At 35.7% G+C, this 26,253-nt stretch overlaps 1 protein-coding gene across 3 annotated transcripts in view; it reads right to left on the bottom strand.

The window, feature by feature from the left end:
- The window catches only part of LOC137268927 (rap1 GTPase-activating protein 1-like), a 299,889-nt gene that overhangs the window by 206,056 nt on the left and 67,580 nt on the right, over positions 1 to 26,253 (bottom strand). For 2 of the 3 annotated variants that reach the window (XM_067803536.1, XM_067803537.1), the window contains exons 2-3: positions 9,416 to 9,691; positions 2,405 to 2,744 (exon numbers count right to left, since the gene is read on the bottom strand). In XM_067803536.1, coding sequence (XP_067659637.1) covers positions 2,405 to 2,744; positions 9,416 to 9,691 — 616 coding nt within the window. Of the gene's footprint in view, positions 1 to 2,404; positions 2,745 to 6,347; positions 6,581 to 9,415; positions 9,692 to 26,253 lie in introns of those variants that run through there. The other variant, XM_067803538.1, reaches the window with a different exon arrangement.

The following is a 26,253-nucleotide window of genomic DNA, read 5'->3' as shown; positions in this document are numbered from 1 at the left end:
AGAGACAGACTGAGAAACAGATACAGAGAAAGAAGGTAAGAAGGAAGAGAGCGAAGGGGAAGAGGAAGAGAGAGAGAGAGTGACACAAACTATATCAGATCATGTACCACTGCCAAGCACTGTTTCAGACATAATTTAAAGGTGTGACATTGACAAAAGTAGGATTACACTCTGCAGTTATTCTCTCCTTCACTCACTCACACACCTAACTCTTTCCTTCACCTGTCCTTACTCACTCACTCACTCACGCACTCACTCACGCACTCACTCCACATCCATATACCCAGACAGCATGTACTTGAGCTACGTCCTTGTACTTTTTTGACAATTTGTTATTTCCGGTCATAGTGATTAAAACATTATTGATTTTACACAAAAAATGTTACAGTTTCAATAAAAATTCTGTGTCACACTTTAAAATATTTGTGTCCAACACCTCTTGGTATAAGACTGTAGCTTGCTTTAGAAACATAACTACAAAACCATCCTTGTTGACCTTCATTTCAAGAGTTCTGTTATTGACACAAAAATAACTCCCTAAAAAGAAAGTGTTCACACGAATATATCCAGCAACAAAATATATAGCGATGTTTCAGACATACTAAATAAAGTATCAAATAAAAATTAGACATTTGAAAAAGACTTATGCTAAATTTACATTTTAGCAAACTGTTTTCTCTTGTAATAGGTATTTCAACTGGAAGATAAAGCTGTTTTCAATTTTGCGGTCCTTTATCAATGATTTAAGACCGCTAAACGCATATAACAAGTCACTAGAACAAGAGTCATCAGAAGATGACATATCCCCCCGGCCTCCACATGTTTGAAAGGACAAATAATCTGAGAGTTACTCATTGATTTTTTAGACTAAGTTTGAATTGTTTCCATGGAATTCATGAAAATTATAAATGCCACATATCTGTAACCAGCAAAGTCACAATTTCATACATCTGCCAAGATCTGTTGAAAGATATGAAATGGTTTTCGAGGAAGTCCACCCCTCCATTTTGAGACTAAGTCCGAAACGTCTCCATGGAAACCAAGAAAATAATAAATCACAAAAACCTTTAAAAACCAAAAGGCACCACTTTGGGGTCTGCAACTCATATCTAGAAAGATTTATGGACAGATATTAAGAAGTTTTTGAGTTCTGCTCTGGAAACGAAACACACCTGTCACTTTTCAGACTAGGTCCAAAACGTTTCCATGGAAACCGAGAAAATAATACATCACAAGATCCTGTACATAGCAAAAGGCACCACTTCAGCTTCTGACCGATATATCTACCAAGTTTTGCAGAAAAATATTGCATGTTTTTTTAGTTCTGCTCCGGAAACGAAGCTCACCCCACCATAAGGCTAACACAAAAATGTTCCATGGAAAAACAAAAAAAATTATAAATGCCAAAAATCTGTAAATAGCAAAAGGCACAACCATAGGCTGAGATTACTATATCTATCAAGTTTGGTCTAAAAATATTGAACGGTTTCTGAGTTATGCTCCGGAAACAAAATGATTACGGACGGACAGACAGATGGACGGACAGACGAGGCGTCGACTCTATCCCCCCGCAATACATGCCGGGGGGATAAAAAGCTGTGAAAAACATTAAATATGAATTCAAGTACTCTATTGATAGATATATGAATAAAGATGTGCCCACATGTACACATTTGTGAGATCACAGTATAAAATGTACACATTTGTGACATCACAGTTTTACATGTACACATTTGTGACATCACAGTTTTAAATGCACACAGTTGTGACATCACAGATTTACATGTACACATTTGTGATGTCACAGATTTACATGTACACATTTGTGACATCACAATTTTAAATGCACACAGTTGTGACATCACAGACTTACATGTACACATTTGTGATGTCACAAATTTACATGTACACATTTGTGACATCACAGATTTACATGTACACATTTGTGATGTCACAGTTTAAAATGTACATGGATATGCCTGAAGCTATCAAAATGCATATGGTACATGTGCCATGTAGATATTCTCATACAGACTGGTTCAGGCTGTATTTGCATAGTGTCACCTTTACACAAAAGCTCTATTCTTTGGCAATTGTTCAGATAGGTCATATTTTTGGTAAATACTCTCTGTGATATCCTAACATATTCCAAAGTGACAAAATCTGAGATATTCCAGATTCCTGTTGATGTATGAAACTCACCTGCAAGAGAAACACTTGTCATGTGATAATTCAAAGGTGGCAGCCATAAATGTTGCAACTTTATAAAATGTTCATAAAAAAAAAAAAAAATCTGTAAAAAGAAAATGTACATATTTGTATCATACAAAAGTCTGAACAGAAAGGAAAGAGTTGCAAATGAAATGTCTTTTCTTCTCAAAACAGATGGTCATATTTCACTTACCTCGAGCACTTGAAACAAGCAATGTGATAGACGTCCCCCTTGACTGACACCCGCTCGTCATTCAGTGGAAAGCCACATCCGTTACATCGTTCATCCCCACGCCACACTCTCTGCACATTTTCAAGTTTCTTGCGGCGAATTGAGCGAGGTGATAGAGTTTTACGTAACAAAGATGGAGAGAAACTCTTTCTTCCTTTCGGAGAAGGTAATGGTGATGGTGGTGCCCCACAGTGTTCAGGTTGCTGATTGGGTGGGCAAGTTGTAGGCCGTCGTCGGGGAAGACTGGGCGAATTCTGATGGCGTCGAAAGTGGACGGAATCATCATGTTCAAAATGGACTTCTGTAATATAAGTATACAAATGGTATGAAACATAATGCATGACAAAACCTTTTGTTTCAAAGCTAATTTTTTCAGTTGGTGGACCCTAATGGCTTTTTACTTCATTAAAAGACTTCAAATATTTTCTTTTAAAAATAAAAGTCATCAGAAGACGACATATCCCCCCAGCCCCCAACATATTTGAAAGAACAAATCATCTGACAGTTACTTGATGTTTTCTTAGATTAAGTTTGAATGGAATTCATGAAAAATATAAATGCCATATTTCTGTAAACAGCAAAAGGCACCACTTCAAGATCAAGTCAGAATTGTTTCCATGGAAACCAGGAAAAATAGAAATGCCAAAACATTGTAAATAGCAAAAGGCACCAAAAGGTCTGCTTCAAATATCTGCCAAGTTTTGCTGTAAGATATTGAATAGTTTTCGAGTTGTGCTCCGGAAACTAAGCCCATCCATCAATTTTGAGACTAAGTTGGAATCATTTCCATGGAAACTGGAAAAATGATAAATCACAAAAATCTATAAAAAGCAAAAGGCACCACTTTAGGGTCTCCCCTACATACCTGCCAAGTTTTACAGAAAGATATTTAGAAGTTTTTTGAGACGAAGTCCAAAACATTTCCATTGAAACCAAGAAAATAATAAATCACAAAAACCTGTAAAGAGCAAAAGGCACCAATTTGGGATCTGCCACACATATCTAACAACTTTTGCTGACACATATTACGAAGTTTTTGAGATGTGCTCCGGAAACGAAACACACCTCCCACTTTTCACTAAGTCCGAAACATTTCCATTCAAACGAAGAAAATAATAAATCACAGAAACCTGTAAATAGCAAAAGCCACCACTTCAGGTTCTGAGTGATATATCTACCAAGTTTTGCAGCAAAATACAGAACAGTTTTTGAGTTCTGTTCTGAAAACGAAACGCAAGTCTCAGTTTTGAGACTATGTGCGAAACGTTTCCATGGAAACCGAGAAATCAGTAAATCACAAAAACTTGTAAATAGCAAAATGCACCACTTTAGTTCCTGATTGATATATCTACTAATATATGTACCAGGTTTTGCAGAAAAATATTGAACGGTTTTTGAGTTTTGCTCCGGAAACAAAACCCTCCCCAATTTTTGAGTAACATCAAAATGTTCCAAGGGAAAACAAAAAAAATTAAAGTGCCAAAACTCTGTAAATAGCAAAAGGCACAACTATAGGTGGAGATTCTTATATCTATGAAGTTTGGTCTAAAAATATTGCTCCAGGAACAAAATGATTACGAACGGACAGGCGTCGTTGACTATATCCCCCCGCATTACTTGCCAAGGGGACAAAAATATGTCAGTGAATAAAGTCCCTGTTCTGTGACTTTCTGTCATGCTGTGTTGAAAGACCCTGATTCTATCCCCACATGGGTACAATGTGTGAAGCCCATTTCTGGTGTCCCCTGCCGTGATAGTGCTGAAAATTTGCTAAAAGTGGTATAAAACCAAACTCACGAACTCACTCACAGAGTGTATGATTAATTGGTTGAACACTGAACTAATCATGTTTCTTTTCAGAAAGTTCTGTCATGAAAACTGGGCTAATGACTACAAAGAACATGTTGTCAACAGCAAAATCACCTGCATTAGTCATTTTTTCCACAAAGCAAACTGTGGTTTAAAACAAGTTACTGAGTTGTGAAAAGATATTTGAGATTTTAAGGATGCTTCAAACAATATCTTCACATCATTGACATATATACAGTCAAGTCTTGTTGATCCGACATTGTCCCTTGCACAGCAAATTTTCAGATTAACAAGGATGTCAGACTAAATAAATGAGCCTAAATTACATTTATTCAATTTCTTAACAACAAAAGCGTCGGATAAAGCTGATTGTCAGATAAATCAAGATCAACAAGACTTGACTGTAATTTGGGCATTTCTGTAACTTTAACAAAACCAATGCTTCCAATGATACAATCATATTCTTAATAATTACAAGAATACAAAGATTTTTGAGAATAATGTGTAGTAAGACTGGCTGAATTTTCTTTATATTCATGTATAGCTGTATTGCTGAAAGTCCACACACAAAATACCTTGTATTCAATGTTCAGTCTTTGCATGGAAGATGAAAGGTGCTTTTCAAAACTCTATCTAACAAAATGTGAATTGAGAAGCTCTTTATGTAAATACTATAACACTGAATATCAAGCATCTACATAATTTCTGACACAAAACTTGGCCATGGAAGGGCCATGGGTAGCCTAATGGTTGAAGAGTTCACCTGTTACACTGATAAGTCAGGTTCTATTCCCCACATTTTCCAAGGGAAAAGAGCAGTACAGACATTAACATAGGATATTTAGATAGATTCACGAAACAAAACTTAATAGTAAGTTTTTCTATATGGTACTGAACTAGAACCACAGACAAACCAGTTTGTTTTCCAGGACAGTTAATGTGATATGTTTAAGTGTACTTGAGTAGTGTTTTCTGACTATACGCATGTCTGCACAAAAGTCATTATCTTTAAGTGATTTGCTCACATTGATGTGAAATATAGACAGACAATAAGCTGAAGATAATTACATATCATAAATAACATATATATGATATTAAAGAGGTTGGATGCAGCGGTTTGTACATATATGATATGTGACAGTATGTGACAGCAGAAACAAGTAATTATGTTCGCATAGTTATTTCCCCTTATCTTGCTCATAATCATACTTCATGATATTTGGCAACACAAGGAAACCTGGTCAAGAGTTATATCCCTTCGGTATGCCAATTTAATTGAAGATAATGTTTATACCCTCTGGTAACAAATTATATTTTTTTTAATATTAATCTAATGTGACTTTGCTATGTAAAAATCATTTCATAAAAAAACCTTGCTATAAACTCTTTTTTTTCCCATTAATGAGTAACAATGTTTTGTTTTTTTTAATTAATGAGTCAAATCCAACTTTATTTCATATCAATACTGAAATATCTTTTTAAAAAAAGTCACATAATGAATAATTAAAGTAAACAATTTACTTTTAGAGAACCTTTGCTGACATTCTACCCCTTGTGGCACCACTTGTAAAACAAATGCTGTGGTGGCTTGCCATTTTTATTACCTAATTAGATTCGGGATACATTTTTTTACAAAATGATACCAAATTCTACAATTTGTCGACATTCTGATACTCCTTAATGAACTGGTATTTGCAACAGTCCAGTGAGGCATGCTTCAGTGCTGACACCCTCTTTATCAAGGTGCTTCATGTATGCTCTCAGCTTCTTGTTGTGCAGACTGATTATTGAGCATGCAGGTATTTATCTCATGTTGATCTTATTTGCATAAATATCCATGACACTGTGCATTATATGACATATTGGCTTTCCAAGACATTTCAGAAGGAAAAGTACCATCAGATCGATGTCATTTCATGTTTTTGCATGATAATCTTGATAATTATTTTGTTTATAACAAAATCAGAAAAACAGAATGAACCCTCCACACAACAATGGGAATGAAGCTATTACATGAAATCGCACCATAAAAATCTCTTTGTGAATATTAAAATAAAACTTAATAGCTGCACAAAAATAACTTCAATGTACATACCTTCACTTCGGAAAGCCATTTTGAAATTTCAGTGGAATATTTATCAGAAATTTACAATTGTTTCTTAGCCTGAACAGCAACTTTTGATGGTAATACCAAATCCATAGAGCACATTATTTAGTTATTTCCTGATTTCTGTGACGACATCATTTACCAAACAGAGGCAACATAGGAATACGGTGGCGTCACTTTGAATACCAGAAACACTGTCTTGTTTGGAGGTCTGACTTGTTGACTGTAATCATTCTAAGACTGATAACATCCTTAAATGAAACCTGGCCAACAATGAGTTACTTCCCTTTCATGACAGCTATTATTTGGCAGTAGCTATTTTAACACAATTAACAGGGTCAAGGCTTTTTGTATGTACAGTACACATATTCAAAAAAAACCAAAATGATTTGATTTTATGAAACTTCATTTTTAGAACGTTTACCACATTTCAGCTTGCATCCTTCCTTCCAGTCATCTCAGGATTAACCCCCTTAAAGTTCAAGTGGGATACAGTGCACAATTACACACTTCTACTTAGTCATTTAACAGGAAAAGGGTTAAGAGGATCATGTGACTAATCTTTCCTGTACCATTGGATGTTATTTCCGATAGTAGCCAATAGAAATCTGTCACCAAATAATCCCTTGTGTCTTCTAAGTAATGTCGATGAATGTGGCAACACATATACGTAATAAATATGAAAACAGGCACAGGGAAGTAAGCATACGTGTCTAAAGTTCAAACCATTGTTTTCTTGGCTTACATTCAGTTCCTGTAGATATAAATAAATTTTGGCAAATGGTCATTCTCTCTTTCACTTAGTTTAAACTACATAAGTAGAAATCTGCAGTATAAAATATGCTAATGTTGAACACAATGATGCCAGATATAGTAGTCCACTGAAACAGAGTGAGTGAGCGAGTTGAGTTTCACACCTCACCCAGCAATATTCCAGTGATCAACAGCATGAGCATCAATCTATTCAGTTTGGATACAATGACATATATAAGCAAGCCTGTTACGACAGCCATGGGTTACTGAAGATAAATTCTAACCTGGATCTTCATGTTTGCTGATAAAGAGTGAGTGAGTGAGTGAGTGTGTATAATTTTATCCCACACTCAGCAATACTCCAGAGATCAACAGCATAAGCATCAATCTACACAGCTGGGATACAATGACATATGTTAAGCAAGACATCAAGCCTGACCACCCGATCCATTAGTCGCCTGTTTTGACAGGCGTGGGTTACTGAAGATCAAATCTAACCTGGATCTTCTCGGTTACTGATAAAGAGTGAGTGAGTGAGTTCAATTTTATGCCACACTCACCAATATTTTGGTTTGTAAATCGAGTCTGGAAGAGACAATCCAGTGATCAACAGTATGAGCATTGACCTGCACAATTGGGAACTTATGAAATGTGCCAACCACATAAGCGAGCTTGATCCCATTACTCACCTCTTACACCAAGCTCAGTCCCCTTTTGTGGCAAGCATAGGTTCCTGAAGACCTATTCTACCCTGGACCTTCACCAGTTCTGATGAATACCTGGGATTCAAACCCAGACCATCAGACACTGGTATTGCTAAGGTTTAAAGGGAGTTTCTATGCACACAGACTATAAGGACACACAAGAATGTATGTTTAAACTGAATCGCAGTATTTTAATGTTAGTTTGCTCTAATGATAAGGCCAAACCAATTGCACTTTTTGTTTAATGGATCAGCCTGTCATATTTTTCCAAGAACAAGAAAGAAAAATTAAATAAGTATTTATCAAAAAAAAAAAAACCTGTAATATTTTTATTGGCTAAACAACATAAACTCACAAGAATGTTTTCATACACTTTAGAATTTGCACAAAGTGAAATATTTTCAGTACTTAAAATAAATATCACTTGACTTGTGATTTGAAAAAAAAAAAATCACTCCTGCCTATAGGTTTTCAGAGGACAAAAAATCTGTAGACACAAGAAATAAAATTTGTCTGGTGTAAGGTAGTTTTTAAATGTTAGTCACATCTTGTAATATCCCATGAGCTTGAACTTTTTCAAAAATTGAATTAAAACTTAAATTTAAATTTCTTATTTAAAGGTTAAATACATAAAAGATAAGGTTAAACCCTTGACTTATTAACCAAACAAAATAGACTACAGAAATACATTACAAAGAAACGTGTAAAATACTACTTGAATATTGAACACTGTATTTTGAGCAGTTAAAAAGTTAAACAACAATTTCGTTTTTTTTACTATGAATGACAAATATAATGGAAATATCAAGTAGGTGTCAACTTTCAATTTCTGGTGAAGCACATCAGGGGAGGTAACTCTTACAGCTTTCACCATACACGGTCACAAAAACAACAAGAAATGAAAAGAGCTCATCTCAAAAACTGAAAAAAAACCCCCAATTAATCAAAATACTTGTTACTTGTGTTTAATAATTTCACCTACATGTGTACAAGTAAGACTTAAAGTAAATGATCTGTACAATGAACATTTTCTCACAAAAGCTGTCATATTTTTCAGGGCTATTTTTTAAATCAAAAATAGGAACAAACATTTTTACCCATCAAGCTCTAAACAGAGCTAGTAGACCTTAAATTAAAGATTTACTGACTTATGTTTATGTTCTCTACATGCAAAAAAAGACTTGCATACACTTATAATTTCATTATTTTAAGGCAAAGGAAATAACTGTTTCAGCGATTAATATAAAATTTGTAACACAAAATTTTGTGCTCTTGGTAGTCTCACTTGGACAGATAATAACTTGATTAAACATTTGCATTTAAAAGCATCTCTTTTCCTACAGTCCATGCTATTCAAACATAGTATGTAGTGGAATGATTATAACCTAAGCAATAACTGTCTTCATTTATATTCATCCTGTTTTCAGAATACTATATATTAGATCAAATTAAATCAACATTTATTTGGCAATAATTAACACCACTTCCTACCGACAATTACTTCAGATTTGGGGCAAGATATCAACCCCTGAATCAATCTAAATAAATCCCTGTTTTATTCTATATGTTGTGAGGAAAACATTATGAGCTGTAAGTTACCTTTTCTCTGACTAGATGGGGAGTAAGTTCTGTCTGGTTGTTCATAGTACCCATGCTCCCAAACGAAGGCACGTTGATTATAGTATTCATAATAACCAACACTCGGGAAGAACTTCATCTTGAGTGCCAACCGTTGACTTGGTGATAGGTACGGGCAGTATTCCAAGTCTGACAATGTCCACGGTTCCTCATAAGGTATTCCAGAATTTGCATAGTCTCCGTTGCCATAGTGATTGCCATTATGGTTTGGTACTATATAATCCATTCTTCCATCACCTGTAAGAAAAGCATAAGATGTAAGAACCAGCCAGATCAAAGTTATGGTCATATTCGATAAGGGGTCCGCTGGGAACAACAAGGAATGTGGACTAATTGTAAAAGGTTTTTACATGGAATTAAGAAAACAAAACAAAAAAAAAAGACATAGATACCAAAATCATGCAATTTTGCCTCAGTAAATGATTTTATTACTCCAAGATACAGGATCCATGATGATCAGGGTTAGAACTGGTCTTCATCAACACTTTAAGAGGCGATTAATGGGATCAGGCGGTCAGACTCGCTGACTTGGTTCACACATGTCATCACATCCCAGTTAGATAGCCACAGTCAGTCAGATCTTAGACAGTTTTCATTCTGGTCAAACCCTTCAGCATTGTAGTATGTGTCAGTGGGTGGGAGAATCAAAGAGTGGTAATCTCACATAAAAATCAATGGTCTGCAGATCCTGTAGTAACAAAGGGACACAACTCTACATTGCTATGCCACTAGTGCCCTCTCTTATCAATCAACTTTACAGCTATATTGTCAGCATGTGAACCGATTGTACCCACACAAACCTGAACCTGGACCAGGCAAACATTTTACCCTCCCCTCATTGCTAAAGGTGGCATAAAACCATACTTATCACAACCTTAAGAACCATAGTAGGGCATGGACAGGTAACCCAGGTACACAGGTAACCCAAGTACACAGGTAACCCAGGTACATGGGTTAGGTAGGTCCTTGGCAGAAGTAGAAGTACCCAAACCCATAGAGCGTCATGTGATGTATTGCTCAGAGACAACAACAGTAGAACACATGATTACACTAAAAATATAAGGCTAAATAAGAAAAAGTTAAATGTTTCTTGGGCATCGGCACATCACTTTTATTTGTGCATGCAACAAATTTTTAATGCCATTTTAAAAAAATGATTTTGACTTGGCTGCATCCTGATCTTCCATTTGTCCACTATAAGAGTGAGCATTGGTAAGAACGAGTGTGACTGAATCTACAACTCCTCAATACATGGCGAAACTTTCCAAACTGTATTTACTCCCTAGTCACTTTTTTCTATCAAAAACTAAAAAAAAAGTTTTACCACCCTTATCACTTTTGAAAAAATTGTGCCTGAGAAACATTTAATTTTTTTTATGCAGTCTAATAGAAAAAAGTTACAAAGAAAGCAGCCTGTAATTACATCGTTGGCACACCTGTTAATTAAGCCTGCTGTCTTCTATACCATGAGTTTCAGTGTATATGATAACACTACTGTAGGTATTCCACATAGAGTATTTGAATAACAAACCCGCCGAGAGCACATTTTTCAAGCTATTTATAAGAGACAGTGAGACATGAGACAACAAAACTTAAATCCTGATGTACACTGCATGAAAAACATTGTGTTCAGTAGATATTTTCTAACCAAGTTTCATTCTCATACCAGCTCTGCTGGCAACAACAGTATTCTAACAAAGGTCACACATGTACCCTTTCTTTCATTGTCTGCAAATCACAGTCCTGTATCTCTTAATCTCACAGCAAACAGCAACCGCATGTATTTAGATACAATCCCGTAAAAACACATCTTAAATTAATAAACTCACATTCAACCATCACCCAGTGTGGCGGTCACAAATGAATGAACTGCCAACAGTCTAAACTCACAGATAATTAAAGTTTATCACCATCCTAGATCTCCATCATGGTGAGAAAGTTCTCATAAGATTTAATCTCAAAATATTTCAGCTTGTCATGCCCAGAAAGGAAGCTGTAATCTCCAATCCCTTTCAATACAGAGTTGGGGCCTTCCCCAATGATGGCAATCCTGCAGTGTACAAGAAAAGCGGGGAGAGTTAAATCTCTGACTTACTGGTGTAAAAAAGGATGTTTCTAAATATACTTGCTAAATTACTGCAGATTGTGTTGATAAAATTATTCTAAAAATAAAAACAATTATGTTTATTTCTTGTATAGGCCAACGGCCAAAATCAAAAATATATTATACAATTTTCAAAAACACATTGCCAACATTTTGCCTCCGCTACTCGACCCTTACCCAAACCCCTTAATAAGATAATGTGACAAAAGATAGCACTGGAAAGACAATAACATTCACAGATAATTCAGTTTGGTTTTACCAGAAATATATGATAAGCAAATTTGGCTGAGTTCAAACTTAATTCTTCAACTCTGGGTGAAAATTTATGTACTTCACCTTGTTTGGAGACTTATATTAATCCAAAGGTAAATAGCCAGGTCTACATGTCAAATGCTTAAGACAAACCATGACAACATGATATTTATTCTCTATATCATTATTGCAAAAAGGACATAAAAGTGTTTTAAAACAGTTTTGGTCGAGCCCATCTTCTTTTCACAATCATAAGTGAATGAAAAGAAACTCCTAAGCATGTCAAGTCTACCCTGTAGTTTATAATATCAATTTGAGATAACTAGTTTTCCATGGTAATTATAAGTAATGATTTGATAAGCAAGAATATTCTTGTGTCAGTAAGCGAAGTTAAATCATTTACCCACATATGTGAGTGTATATTAATAACCTTTTGTCTAAAACCATGGTATAAAACCCGTCCGATTTACAGAATTCTTTTAACTTTTTCCATCTATTGATTTGTTACTAACTGAAACAATCAGTCAATTCCAACAAAGAAATCTCAAATTACACAAAATATTAATGAAAAATGAAGTTTGTTTTCATTCTTAAACATATTCATCCATAAAACTGTACAACATGAAACTGAACTGAGCTAAATCTGGAATTAAAAACAGAAAAAATTCAAAATAATGTACTGACTTCAACTTCGGTAGAACTCCATAGAGTCTGATGTTTGAGCAGTGATGAGACTGAGTTGAAACATGAAGCTTTTATCAAATACATACCAGCAGTTATACAGCCATACCTTAATTGTATAATTTATACAAAAGTGAAACAAACACAGTTTCATTTGTTTCAACAAGATGAATATTTACAAAAACTGTTTTCACAACCTTTTATAAGTGTATAAGTGGAAATAATACACTGAATAGCCTATTTTAGGTTAGACAACAACATCATTCCAGTATCATAATGACCGTAACAAAATATATGTTTTGGTTTGTACATCATTACATATCTTAAAAAGCAGAGACAGAAAAAGGAAAATACAACCAAAACAATATTCATCCTCTACATCAGCAACATCTACTTATTTTTTCTGCAAATCCAAAAGTAATTTCTCCATTTGTGAAAGTTAAAAAAATGAGTGAGTGTAGTTTTACGCCACAGTCAGCAATATTCTAGCTATAAGATAGCAGTCTGTAAATAATACAGTCTTGACCAGACTATCCAATGATCAACAACATGAACATCGATCTGCGCAACTGGGAACCACTGACTTGTGTCAACCAAGTCAGCAAGCCTGACCATGGGATTTAAAGAAAGAAAAGGAAAAGAAAGAAAAGAAAAGAAAAGGAAAGAAAAATGAACTCAAAGAATAAATTAAGTAGTCTTTGATGCCATTTTTCTCCCTTATTTCCTGTCATGCGATGCTGAATGCAGAAATGGGAGCAGGTGTTTCATTTTCATGGAAAGTAAGATAAGACAAACGTATTTACGCTTGAAAATGTCAGCCGAATTAATTCATTGTTCTACACATTTTTGTGACCAACATCACCACAGAACGTACTTTGAATTATGACTAAATGCCCTTGACAGGCCAGTTGTGATACATGTTCTTAAAGGTCACATGCAACGTAAAACACAACTTTGCAGATTCTGGTACCTTCCGGTGGGCACTAACCGAAACAAATCATAAAAAATGCCAATTCAACCTATAAAGTTGAAAAAAAAGCCCGCGAAATCGGAGTTTAAACGTTTCACTTAATTCCCCCCAGCGCTGGGGGGAAAACTGGTTTCAGCAGCTGTGCTGCGCTGCGTCCATAACACATGCGCAGTGAATAGGTTCGCGGAGCTTGAAACAGTATGCATGCCCAGCGTCTGAGGTCGTGAGCAGTAGTCTAGTCTTGGTTGTGTACACAAACAAGTAAATAATCTACTCGTTACGTAAAACAACTTGTTGATTGTTGTAAGCAGTCTCTGTCACAGAGAAAGCTCAGTGTCTGGTTTATTCACACCTATATGTCTGTCTGCCTGTCTGCTAAAGACAACATGCAATACACAGCTTCAATCATTGACCACGTGCAATTTGAACTTAACACCTATCAGACTATACGACATAAAGAAAATAAGTTGATTTATAACTCGCGCTCCCGAGTCCCGTGTCTGCCACATTATGTAATTAGGCACGTGTGATACACATGACATGTTTTTATGTCTGTGGGTTGCAAACAAACTACATTCATTTTTTTCGGATGACTGGATCTGACGGAAACTAGTGCAAACTCTTGTCAGATTCAAGTCCTGCTTTGTACTTGGACGAAAGACAGATTCCAGCCACGCAGTGGTTTACCATCTCTACTGACATGACTTTTTTATTGGATCGAGCGCAAATTCAGAGAACATGTATTTTCCAAACCCAACATCTCTATATGCATTCTTCATGGATAACGACTTCTTTTAGTGTATATAATTTTGTTTGACAACAGTATATGAATCCACACTGAAACGACGCATCAAGTACACAAAAAGAAGTTGTTATCCATAAAGAATCTTACTTTCTTGTGACTGACTATACTTCTGAAATGCCCATCAAACAGATCATCTTTCTGTACACACAATGAACCCTAAGCATGTCAGCAAATGAAACAGCCAATCGGAAGCCGCCGTTACACTTGAGTGCACATCCACACGCTATGACTGGGTTCGGTCTCCAACGGGCTTCGTTTCGGGGGAAGTAAGCCCAAGTACAAAATATTGCACATTTGAATCGCGATTGTACGCTTATAGTTTTGTTTATTTGTTTTTTTAAAAGCATCAATGTATATTATATGTCATGAATAAGTGATAAATGTGTTTTAATTATGTTTGATTTTTTGGTTGCATGTGACCTTTAAGTTAAGTTAATTTGTTAACATTTTGTTTTCCAATATAAGGCATTAAGTCACTGATAACAACATTTGTGTTATACTGTGCAATGACAGAATATTACCCATTAAAGTCTTTTTCCTGGTCCTGCAGTCAGTGAAATACAAACCAAGCTTTATAAACAACTACATACATACACTGTTTGAGAGCACACACAAGTCTAGAAAATGTGGCAAGTCTAAATGTCCACAGATGAAAACAATGAAAGTTACATGGCTCCCTTTCATTATATTTTTTTTAACTATGAACTTTTTTGTGTGTAAAATATGTTTATTTCAGAGAATGGTTCTATATAATTATCAGTGTTGATTTAACAATATTTTCATTAGATATGAAACTCTTGAAATAAAAATTAAAACTTATGTTTTAAAAGTCTTTTAAGTGTTATTTTCAAAGCAACATAAAAGGGATGATTTTTTTTCTTTTCAAAACTTTTATCTACACATTTTTATCCATAGAAATTTCAGCACTGAGTCTCCGAAACAATGAAGAACTATGCATTTGTGCCACATCTCACCAAACAATCCTCACATTGACAGGAATTATCAGTCCATGTCAGAGTTGAGAATCACAAACACAGATAAGCTCTGGTGATATTCCCAGGAACACTCTGAACAGCAAGAACGTTCAGAACTTGTTTGAACCATGGAAGATTTGAAAACACAAAGGCTTTTGTTTCTAACATGCAATTCCACAACAGACAATATCTGCTCATGATTGCATGCCAATAAAAGCCGGAATAATTATTTCTTCACACACTGATATGGAACTTCTAAAGCACCTGCCAGGGACTAACATGATTTCTCTGAAGGTCAACAGTTGTGGAGTGTAAATGACAGCCAGATATTCTGTTTAATGCCCGGCACAGATGTGCCATCAATCTGGGACTCCTCATTGCAAACAGAATAAAAATTGTTGGAGTTCAGGGATGAAGAAAGAAGAGAGACTGAATGTGAGAAGAAAATATTTGCCTATGCAAGAATGATAAGGAAATTTGCATTGGTAAGAATGATAATGAAAAATGCATACACAAGAACAATACGAAGAACATTTGCAAGAACAATAAGATAACTTGCACAAGTGAGAATTATAATGAAATCTACATATTAAAGATAAGGAAATTTGCATTGGTAAGAATGATAATGAAAAATGCATACACAAGAACAATACGAAGAACATTTGCAAGAACAATAAGATAACTTGCACATGTGAGAATTATAATGAAATCTACATATTAAAGATAAGGAAATTTGCATTGGTAAGAATGATAATGAAAAATGCATACACAAGAACAATACGAAGAACATTTGCAAGAACAATAAGATAACTTGCACAAGTGAGAATTATAATGAAATCTACATATTAAAGATAAGGAAATTTGCATTGGTAAGAATGATAATGAAAAATGCATACACAAGAACAATACGAAGAACATTTGCAAGAACAATAAGATAACTTGCACATGTGAGAATTATAATGAAATCTACATATTAAAGATAAGGAAATTTGCATTGGTAAGAATGATAATGAAAAATGCATACACAAGAACAATACGAAGAACATTTGCAAGAACAATAAGATAACTTGCACAAGTGAGAATTATAATGAAATCTACATATTAAAGATAAGGAAATTTGCATTGGTAAGAATGATAATGAAAAATGCATACACAAGAACAATACGAAGAACATTTGCAAGAACAATAAGATAACTTGCACATGTGAGAATTATAATGAAATCTACATATTAAAGATAAGGAAATTTGCACATGCCTGGAAGGATAATGAAAACTGCCTACATAAAAATGGCAATGACATCTGCATATGAATGAACAATGAGGAAATTTGTATATGTGAAAATATTCATGAAAATTGCAAATGAGAATAAAAAATTATATTTACATTTGACTTTTGTGAGTTGCATATGTATTTACTTGTTTGTTTAAATCTACACCTGGCAATATTCTTGCTATATGGAAAAAGCGTGTAAATAATCCAAGGGTTACTGAAGATAAATTTTAACCTGGATCTTCACAAGCTAAGTCACATCCGTAAGAAGGGTAGTACGATTCATGCATCCTTCATAATTTTAAACTGCAATCATACAGCAGAGATATTGATGATATCAGACAATAGTAAACAAACAAAACCACAACCACTGGATCAAGATCCATATGTTATTGCGAGTGAGTTTTACACCACTCTCAGCAACGTTCTAGCTATATAGTGGTGGCCTGTAAATAACTGAGTCTGGGCCAGACAATCCAGTGATCAACACCACGAGCATCAACCTGCGCAATTTTGAACCGATGACATGTGTCAACCAAGTCCGCGAGCTTGACCACCCAATCCCATTAGTCACATCTTACAACAAGCATGAGGAGACTGAAGATCAATATTCTAACCCAGATCTTCACTGGTCTTATTGTGGGAAATCTGTTTCTGATTTATCAAAACTGAGTCTGACAATTTGAAACAGGTGAATTCCTAACTTTCTACATTTCTAAATAAAAAAGCTCAAACAACTCAAGTAACCAATCTATGTATCAGCTGTGTTTGAGTTAAATATTAATTTCAGCTTATTCTGGTAAATGCATTTATATGTGTTTCACTAATTTGAGCAAAAATTGTAACTGAAGCCAAAACTCAGACTTGCGCTTCTTGCAAGAAACTGGGGCAAGGTTCTCAGACAACTAAATATGAAACAAAGATTTTCATCAACATGCCTAAATGTCAGTAAGATCGTTAACTAAAAAGCTAAAACTGATATGATCAACTGAGTTCAAAATGCTAAAAAATACAGTGAATTATCAATCTTTCATGAGTATTTCAGACATGGAATACATCAGTTATACCAAAGCAGGTCAGGTTGATGTGGAGGTGATGCCTGTCAGGGAGGTTCTAACTTTTTACCGAACCCCATGTTCACATTTACAGGACAGATGTAGACATTAATCGACACATCATTTCTGGTCATAACAAATGTAGCTATTACCCTCTTTCCTGCCCTAATGCACATCATCCAATATAAATGAATCCGAGCATCTTGACATTTTAAATTTTAAACACTTCAGAACAGTCTCTCAAATCAAGGCGTTCGACTCTTCTGGCCATCTATTTGAAAGCAAAGTTCTTCAACTCACAAAAACATTTTCATTAGAATAATTCACAAATGGTGATGGCTCATTCGACATGAAGATTACATCAAATGTCAACAAAATTGCATCTAACATGACAGATGAACAAAGAATTTTACAAATACATTTTGAGATATGAAACAAGGGATACTGTCTTCTAAAAGGCTTGTCACCAATCATCTGGACATCTGGTGTTATAGAGTAATGCATGTGTCATGTGTAGTTGTATCACTAACAGTATCTTTGTCTGTAATCAGGAAGCTAGACTGGAGTCATTGCGGTCACGGTTAAGTTAATTCACTCGTCTCAGTTGCTCACATCAAAATCATAACTGAGGGTAAAATTCATAGTCTCGGAATAAATCTGGAGCAAAAACATAAATACATGATTGGATATTAAATATTTTCATATTGTTTTTCTATATTAAATTATCAGTTATAATGACATACTGAATTAAATATAGTATGCAATTCATTTTTTACTTATATTTAATTTAATTATTTGTTCCTTTGGTCAAACCCCTGTGTGAGACACTATTCCTCCGAGGATGAGTTATTCTATCACACAGTCCGTGCACCATATTAATTTCCCTTACATTCATCATTTTTCGCAATGCCAAACCTTAAAGCATGGATCACATCAGCCAGGGGCAACATACAATGAGGCAGTCTATGATTTTTCATACAATGTTTTAGGCATCGTGGATGACCGCCTGTTGGAACAGTTGTGTTCACACTGTCTACTGGCATGGTGTGATTTCCTTGGGAACAGGCTGAGACAAACCTCCATGGGGGCTGCACAGAAATTGTACATGGGCCATGAGTGAGTGAGTGAGTGAGTGAGTGAGTGAGTGAGTGAGTGAGTGAGTGAGTGAGTGAGTGAGTGAGTGAGTGAGTGAGTGAGTGAGTGAGTGAGTGAGTGAGTGAGTGAGTGAGTGAGTGAGTGAGTGAGTGAGAATACAGATTTGTTTGCTTTATGTGTTTCATGTTACACTCAGCAATATTCCAGCTACTTGCCAGCAGTGTGTCAAAAATTGTATCTGGACCACACAATCAAAAGTTTTCGTCAATCATATTTTCATTTTTGAGACAAGATATGAAGACAGATCTCTTATAGTTCAGAAACAAAATGATGAAGAGAAAGTAAGTTTGTGAGTAAGGTAGTATGCCTCCTTTAGCAATGTCACAGCAGAGGACACCAGAAATGGGCTTCACACATTGCACCCATGTGGGGAATCGAACCCACGTCTTTGGCATGATAAGTGAATGTTTCAACCACTAGGCTATTGAAGATGAAGGATGAACTGATGAAGGGTGCATATAAAAATATGAAATCAAATGTGAGATGAAGAGTTCTTGGAATATTTGTGAATAAAACGCTAAATTATAATCTGACATCTGACATTTATCAGCATTGTATGGCTCCACCTTTAGTCTCTTGATTATGATCGAGACCTTAATCCAGTCCCTACTTCCTTTAATGGCTGGCCAATGTCACACATTGATTCATCAAGGCACTTAGCAGAATAATCAGAAAAATGTCAACATTCATATAAATGTCAAATAACCAACGAAATCAATATTGTTCTTATAAATATTGATCAGTCTACATATTTGTATCTCTGAAAATCCATACAGATTTGGGATTCAGCAAGAGAAGTAGTTTGGGACTGGATATGGTTCAATGTCGCTGGACTGTGTTTCACTTTCACCAGAACATGTCAGCCTAATGGATGACACCCTGAAAAGATGCATGCAGGTCTGGGATGTCACAATTTCGGAGAAACCCCAGTGTTTCCACTGACTAAATTATTTTATCAGTCAGGAATTAAATGTGCCGGTCATATCCCTGACAGTCATCCCTTGAAAGAACACAATTCGTGATATCGCAGATTTGGGTAAACCTCTTTACGTCATCAAAAATAGCACTTCAACAAAGCCACTGCTGAGCTATTGTTAATCACATGTAAACTAATGAAATTCAGCACAGATTGCAATTAACACGATTTTCCAGATACTTAAAATATGCAGGGTTTTCTCAATAATAATCACATAAACAGTGAAACACCGTAATAACCTTATCAGAAAGACATGCCATCAGCCAAGTACTTACAGTGTTTGCTCTGATGCAAAACACAGTATTGAAGTGCAGGTAAACTCCGCCATCCGAGAACATATGTCACAAAACACATTTTATTGGATTAAATTCAATCTCATTTTCATTCCAAGAATCATTTACAATAACAACAGAGCAGCCATGGGATAAATGGCATTATCACCTTCCTTACACGTACAACTTGCGCTTACCACACGGCGATAACACTAATTTCACATTATTCTCAGCAATCACTAACAGATTACAGTCTCATAATCCATGGACCCCAACATCTGCACTATTGACTCATTGAAGTTTTATTTGACAATTAAATGCCAACATTTTTTTTTCACAATCAAAGTGGCATGTATACCGCAGAAAGTCAATGGTGACTTGTCCAACTGTCTCCCACGTAAAATGTATCCAGCCAGTGCTTAGTCTAGTATGCTAATTATTATGTTAAATTTCATATAGAAAAAAAAGCATTACACTAATACCATAGCAATATACAATATCTCTGTTAACATAACTCCTTTGGGTGTTACTAATTATAACTTCTTGAGATCTGAGAGGAATTCAACAAAATTTATGTAAGTTCAAACGGCATTCAAATTGGAAAAATAGCTAAAATACAAAATCAAACCCCCTTCGTCCCCTATTAAACTATCATCATAGAGAAATTCAGCAAAATGCACTTAAGTTCAAATGTCTCTAAACTTACAAAAAAAACCCCAATAAAGTACAAAATAAAAAACCAATAAAGTACAGAAACAAGAGTCATCAGAAGATGACATATCCCCCCCCTCCCCCCAGCCCCTACATATTTGAAAGGACAAATCATGTGACAGTTACTTATTGTATTTTAGACCATGTCTGAACTGTTTCCATGGAATTCATGAAAAATATAAATGCCATATATCTGTAATCAGAAAAAGTCATCGTTTCAAGATCTGTCTCATATATCTGCCAAGATCTTTTGAAAGATATGAAGTGGTTTTCGAGTTGTGCTCCGGAAACAAAGCCCGCAAAATATTCATGGAACCGAGAAAATAATAAATCACAAACAAACTGTAAATACCAAAAGGCACTACTTTGGGGTCTGCCACAGATATCAACCAAGATTTACTGACAGATATTAAGAAGTTTTTGAGTTCTGCTCCGGAAATTAAACAGTCTGAAATGTTTCCATGGAAACCCAGAAAATGATAAATCACAAAAACGTGTAAGTAGCAAAAGACACCACTTTAGGTTCCAATTGATATATCTACCAAGTTTTGCAGACAAATATTTAACGGTTTTTGAGTTCTACTCCGGAAACGAAGCCCACCCCACCATTTGACTAACACCAAAATGTTCCATGGAAAAACCAAAAAAATAAAAATGCCGAAACTCTGTAAATAGTTAAAGGCACAACTATAGGTTGAGATTATTATACCTATGAAGTTTGGTCTAAAAATATTGAACAGTTTCTGATTTGTGCTCCGGAAACAAAATGATTACGGATGGATGGACAGACGAGGCGTTGACTATATCCTCCTGCACTACATGCCGGGGGGTGAACAAAGTATGAGATATATGAGATATACACCATTAGAGTCCAAAGAAAGCCCATGTAGAAGTTTATCGAATTCCACAAAGCGTTTTTATATTTGGAAAAGTGGATAAAGTACATTTCCTGTTTCATTCGGATGGACAGATGGATGGACGGACATGGGGGGCATAAAAAGTATTTGACAACTTGCTGATACCAGGCCTGTAACAGGACCTGAAGTAAACTCTATATACAGTAGTAGTAATAACTGACAACATCAAGAGCATAGCATGTCTTAGTCTGTCTCACAGTTCCTGAACCGCTTATTTCCCTTTCAGACCAGCAGTCTCTCCTATGCTAAAGGCCTAAATGAAGCAAGTCTAGATTTCCTCGGGTTCTGGTCAGCATTGGCCTCCTTTTCAATTTAAAAGGATTTATTTGTTCCTATCAAAAATATATGTTCAGAGACTGAGCACTAGTGTATGCAGGTCTGGGATACATACAACAAAGGATGTAAAAAGAGGGTACATGTTGTTACCTTGCCTTGTTCATAGCATTAAAGGGATAAAATAAACTTATACTCCTGTCAGACCTGAGAATAGCTGTTTATAACATCTAAGTGAGACATCCATGTAAACTTGAGGCATGTATCTCATAGGGATCACACAATCTGTCACATACACAGACACACAGACACATGCGGACACATGCACACATGCATGCGTGCACATATAAACATGCACAAACACGCACACACACTCTCATATGCACATGCATGCACACATGGCACTGTACCAGACCAATGATCTTAGCCTCAAGGCTAAAGCCCCTATATCCTGCCTCTCTTGCAATAAGGTAATTAGTACTTTAAGTAGATTATGTAAAGTCCACACATCTCATTAGTTAATGGACATGACTTCTAGTGGACAAGACGCTGACCAGTAAATCTTTATGTTTAATTAGCTAATGACCAATGTTCTTGTGTCCGGGTCTTCAGACTGGGCCTGAAGGACTTACAGGGAACATTTCAATACTTTTAAAGTCAATTTACTTCTTGAAGCATTTCAAGAAGTGAACCAGAAAGCATATAGCAGATTATTATATGTATTATTATATAACAGACTATTATATGAGACACAACTCTGTTCAAACAGTTATAGAGGGTAAACGGTATACACCAAGTCATGATGCTTTTCACATGCTCAAATAATGAAAACAGATTCCCCTCAAAACTGGGAAGATATATCAAACAACATACAAAGCAAAAACACAGCTGTGATTCAAAACAGACTAACTATTGTTTCATTTACTTTTCTGGCTTTCATTCAAAATGCAACTGATGGTAAGGTGAAAAAGTTTTCCTAGCCTTCTGTTTGAGATGCCCCCTGACACACAATGACCAGGTCATGCCACATTATCTCTGCTTTCACTGACTCTTGGAAGTATGTCAACAAAAATATTTCAAAAGCCTAACTAGTTACATTAATGAAACACTGCCACACAAATCTGTCATGCAAGATACAAGACAATTAATAAAGACACAGAAATAAACTAGACAAACAGTGTTTGAGATGCCCCCTGCCAGGCCACACCAGCGGTGAGACACAGTAAGCTATGGGTTATTATCCCACCATTAACAAGCTGCTACTGTAGATGGTCTTCATCTTGTCAGTGGTTATTTTCCTGCTGAGTGAACTAATCACACACTACAAATAAGATAACAACAGCCAGCCCTATGAACATAGCTATTCTGCATCTTTCACACTGACAGAACTCGTAAAGGTTGCAGGTGCCCTTCATCAAGGAAATCTACAGTTGCAAGTTTCTGTGTGATGATTGCTGGAGTTGGCCATTTAATCCTGTTGTTGACTTGAGCTGTTTGACGTTCCTACTCACAGCTAGTTAGGGTGCAGTTGTTAGCAAACATCACAGTTACTGCAATAATTATGTGGCAGACAGAAATATATCACAAATAAATTCTGGAGGCTAATAATGCATATATAATAATGTAATACATATAATGCAGAAAAACCTCTCTATGTGTTAAAAAATAGAAAAATAAGTTTACTTAGACTGAATTAGCTAATTAAGTAACATCTGATTAAAATGAGATTTGAGAAACTAACAAGCATGGGTATGGTCCAATGAAACCTAGAAACATAATCAGACTGTGGGATTCAAACTCATAACCATAGTTTTCTGTCTGTCTCTTGGCCCTTCACACCTACTGTACCATCCATGGTCTCTATATATTGTAGGCAATGAATAAAATCAATAGCATTGTTGACTGTTGTTAATGAAATGCCATCTATACTGAGACACACTAATAGCATCTCCTGAGTAAACAGCTGACAGGTGAAATCTACAACAAACAGCTGGTGTAGCATGCAGTGTTGAGTGAATGTGGAATTTATCTGAGCAATGTTCCATTATAATGGCGCTGATATGTAGTGAAGAGATTACAATTTCTGTCAAATGTCAGTCTGATATTTCTGTCAAATGTCAGTTTGGAATCAAGAATAAAACAAGTCCACAAATACAATTCACATGTCTGTCTCTCTGTCTTACTGTCTGTCTGTAGTGTGTGCATGTGTGTGTGAGAGAGAAAGAGAGAGAGGGGGGAGAGAAACACAGTTGTGTGTGAGAGAGAGACTGTTGTGAGAGAGATCTTAAGCTTATTGATATATATTGATTTCATTTCAGTGTATTTCATCTTTTACTTTGTGTCTGTTCCAAATTTAGCTTAATCTCTACTCAGCAGGGATATTGGAGCACCTGCCTCTCTTCGTCACAATCCAGGAAAGTAAATTCACTTCCTGTTTGTATTCTGTGGTTCTGTCACTTCATAAATCCATACCTAAACAAATACTTAAGAGGAAACACATAAAACACACCAGTATTAGATAATTACCTAAAATAGTAATGTTATTACATCTCTTGATCAAAATAAAACTTTCAAATATTCCATAAAAGTACTTCATTAACGGGAAACCCAAAAATGAAGGTCTCCTGCAAACCCTGTGATCAGCAGATCTTTAAAAGATAGAATATTTATCTGCAAACCCTCTAATCAACAGATCTTTAAAAGATAGAATATTTATCTGCTCAGATGAACGGCCAAGAACCTGTTAATGAGAAACATCAAAGCAAGGATCCATTAGTAATAAGGTGGGGACAGCACTAACAAGATCATAACTCAACTAACAAACTCTGCATCATATGATAAACATTTCCCATGACTTGCAATTAAGCATCTTAGCATCTGCAACATACTAAAGGAAATTTAAACCTATGGCCACACCTTAAATTGGATGACTACAGGTCTGCTTTCATGAACCAGGGCATATGAAGACATTAAACCTGTCAGACAAATTACAAGCTGATTCCGTCCAAAATTATCTTAATTAGGGCTGTTCAAATAAAAGAAACAGATTACATCCATTTCAGACCATGTAATTCAAGCATATCTTTTTTCCTTTTTATCAAAGATGTACTGAACTAGAGTCAATAAATCCTATGTGCATTCATTAAATTTCTGATGAACAAATCTCTGCAGCTGGTTACAGATGGATTTCAATACAGTAATTTGTATTTTAAAACGTGCAAAAATAATCAACATACAGAGGGACTCTAAACATCCTTTGTTACTGAGTTAGCAGCAGAATAGAAGGTTGAAAATTGTTCCAACATGGAACATACTCCATTAGGACAAAAAATACCATGAACTTAAAATATCCCTCAATTGTATAGATATTACTCAGCCGGGGCAGATTAATGATTAAACGTCATTACAACCGAGATACTCTCTACCTCTTTCACTAAATTTAGATTTTAGAAAAGAATATTGCAAATTATATTCAAATGAATTCGGTGTCTGAACTACAGTTGTCAAAAGAGTGTTCAAAATTAAATAAATAATTATCTTAATGTGCAGCTGCGATACCTTGCCCCATGGAGTTGTTGATAGCTTAGTGTACTAGGTTTACCTGCACCCCCCATGGAGTGGTGCAGCGGTTCAGTGAACACTAGTGTCTCCTGGCTCTACATAGCCTCGGAATAACCTCTCGTATGTTCATGGATCACCTTAATCCTGGAGTTGACGAGCACTGATTTAGCCATAATGATAGCAGGTCATAGTATTGCCAGATAAATCTTGATAAAAGTATAATTAATCATAATGATCTGTTTGCCTGAGTACTCGGTGACAAGTTGAAGCTTGTTGGGGTGTTGGGAGATTATTTCTTTATAGGAGTGAGTGAGTTTAGTTTCAAACCTCCAGCTGTATGGCTGCAGTCTGCAAAAATCAATTCTGGACCATATAATCCAGTGATAAACTGCATTAGCATCGCAATTGGGAACCAATGACGTGTCAGCCAAGTCAGGGAGCCTGACCACCCGATTCCGTTATTTGCCTCCTACAACAAGCATAGTCACCTTTTGTAGCAAGCATGGGTTGCTGAAGACCTATTCTACCCTAGATCTTCATGGGTCAGAAGCTTGTAAGGGTGTTGAGAGATTATTTCTTTATAGGTAACATTGTTTCCTAAAATGAAACAATAATAATAATTTTCTCATTACTAGATTTACATCTCTTCAATACTGCAACATGAAGAGAGGGGCAGTTGATTTCTATCTATCGAACAAGCTGTTACTGGCAGGTTGTCAGGACAAATTGCTCTGCAGCAAATATAGGAACAAGGAAGCAAGTATCTTCGCATGTAGGCCCTAGGGGACAATAAAATGATGATAGCACATTTGGTAGGGAGGAA

The sequence above is a fragment of the Haliotis asinina genome, chromosome 16 (genome assembly GCF_037392515.1).
Source record: "Haliotis asinina isolate JCU_RB_2024 chromosome 16, JCU_Hal_asi_v2, whole genome shotgun sequence".
In the NCBI taxonomy this organism is placed as follows: Eukaryota; Metazoa; Mollusca; class Gastropoda; order Lepetellida; family Haliotidae; genus Haliotis; species Haliotis asinina.
Note: the sequence above shows the minus strand (reverse complement) of the source record. Positions and strands in the feature narration are given on the sequence as shown.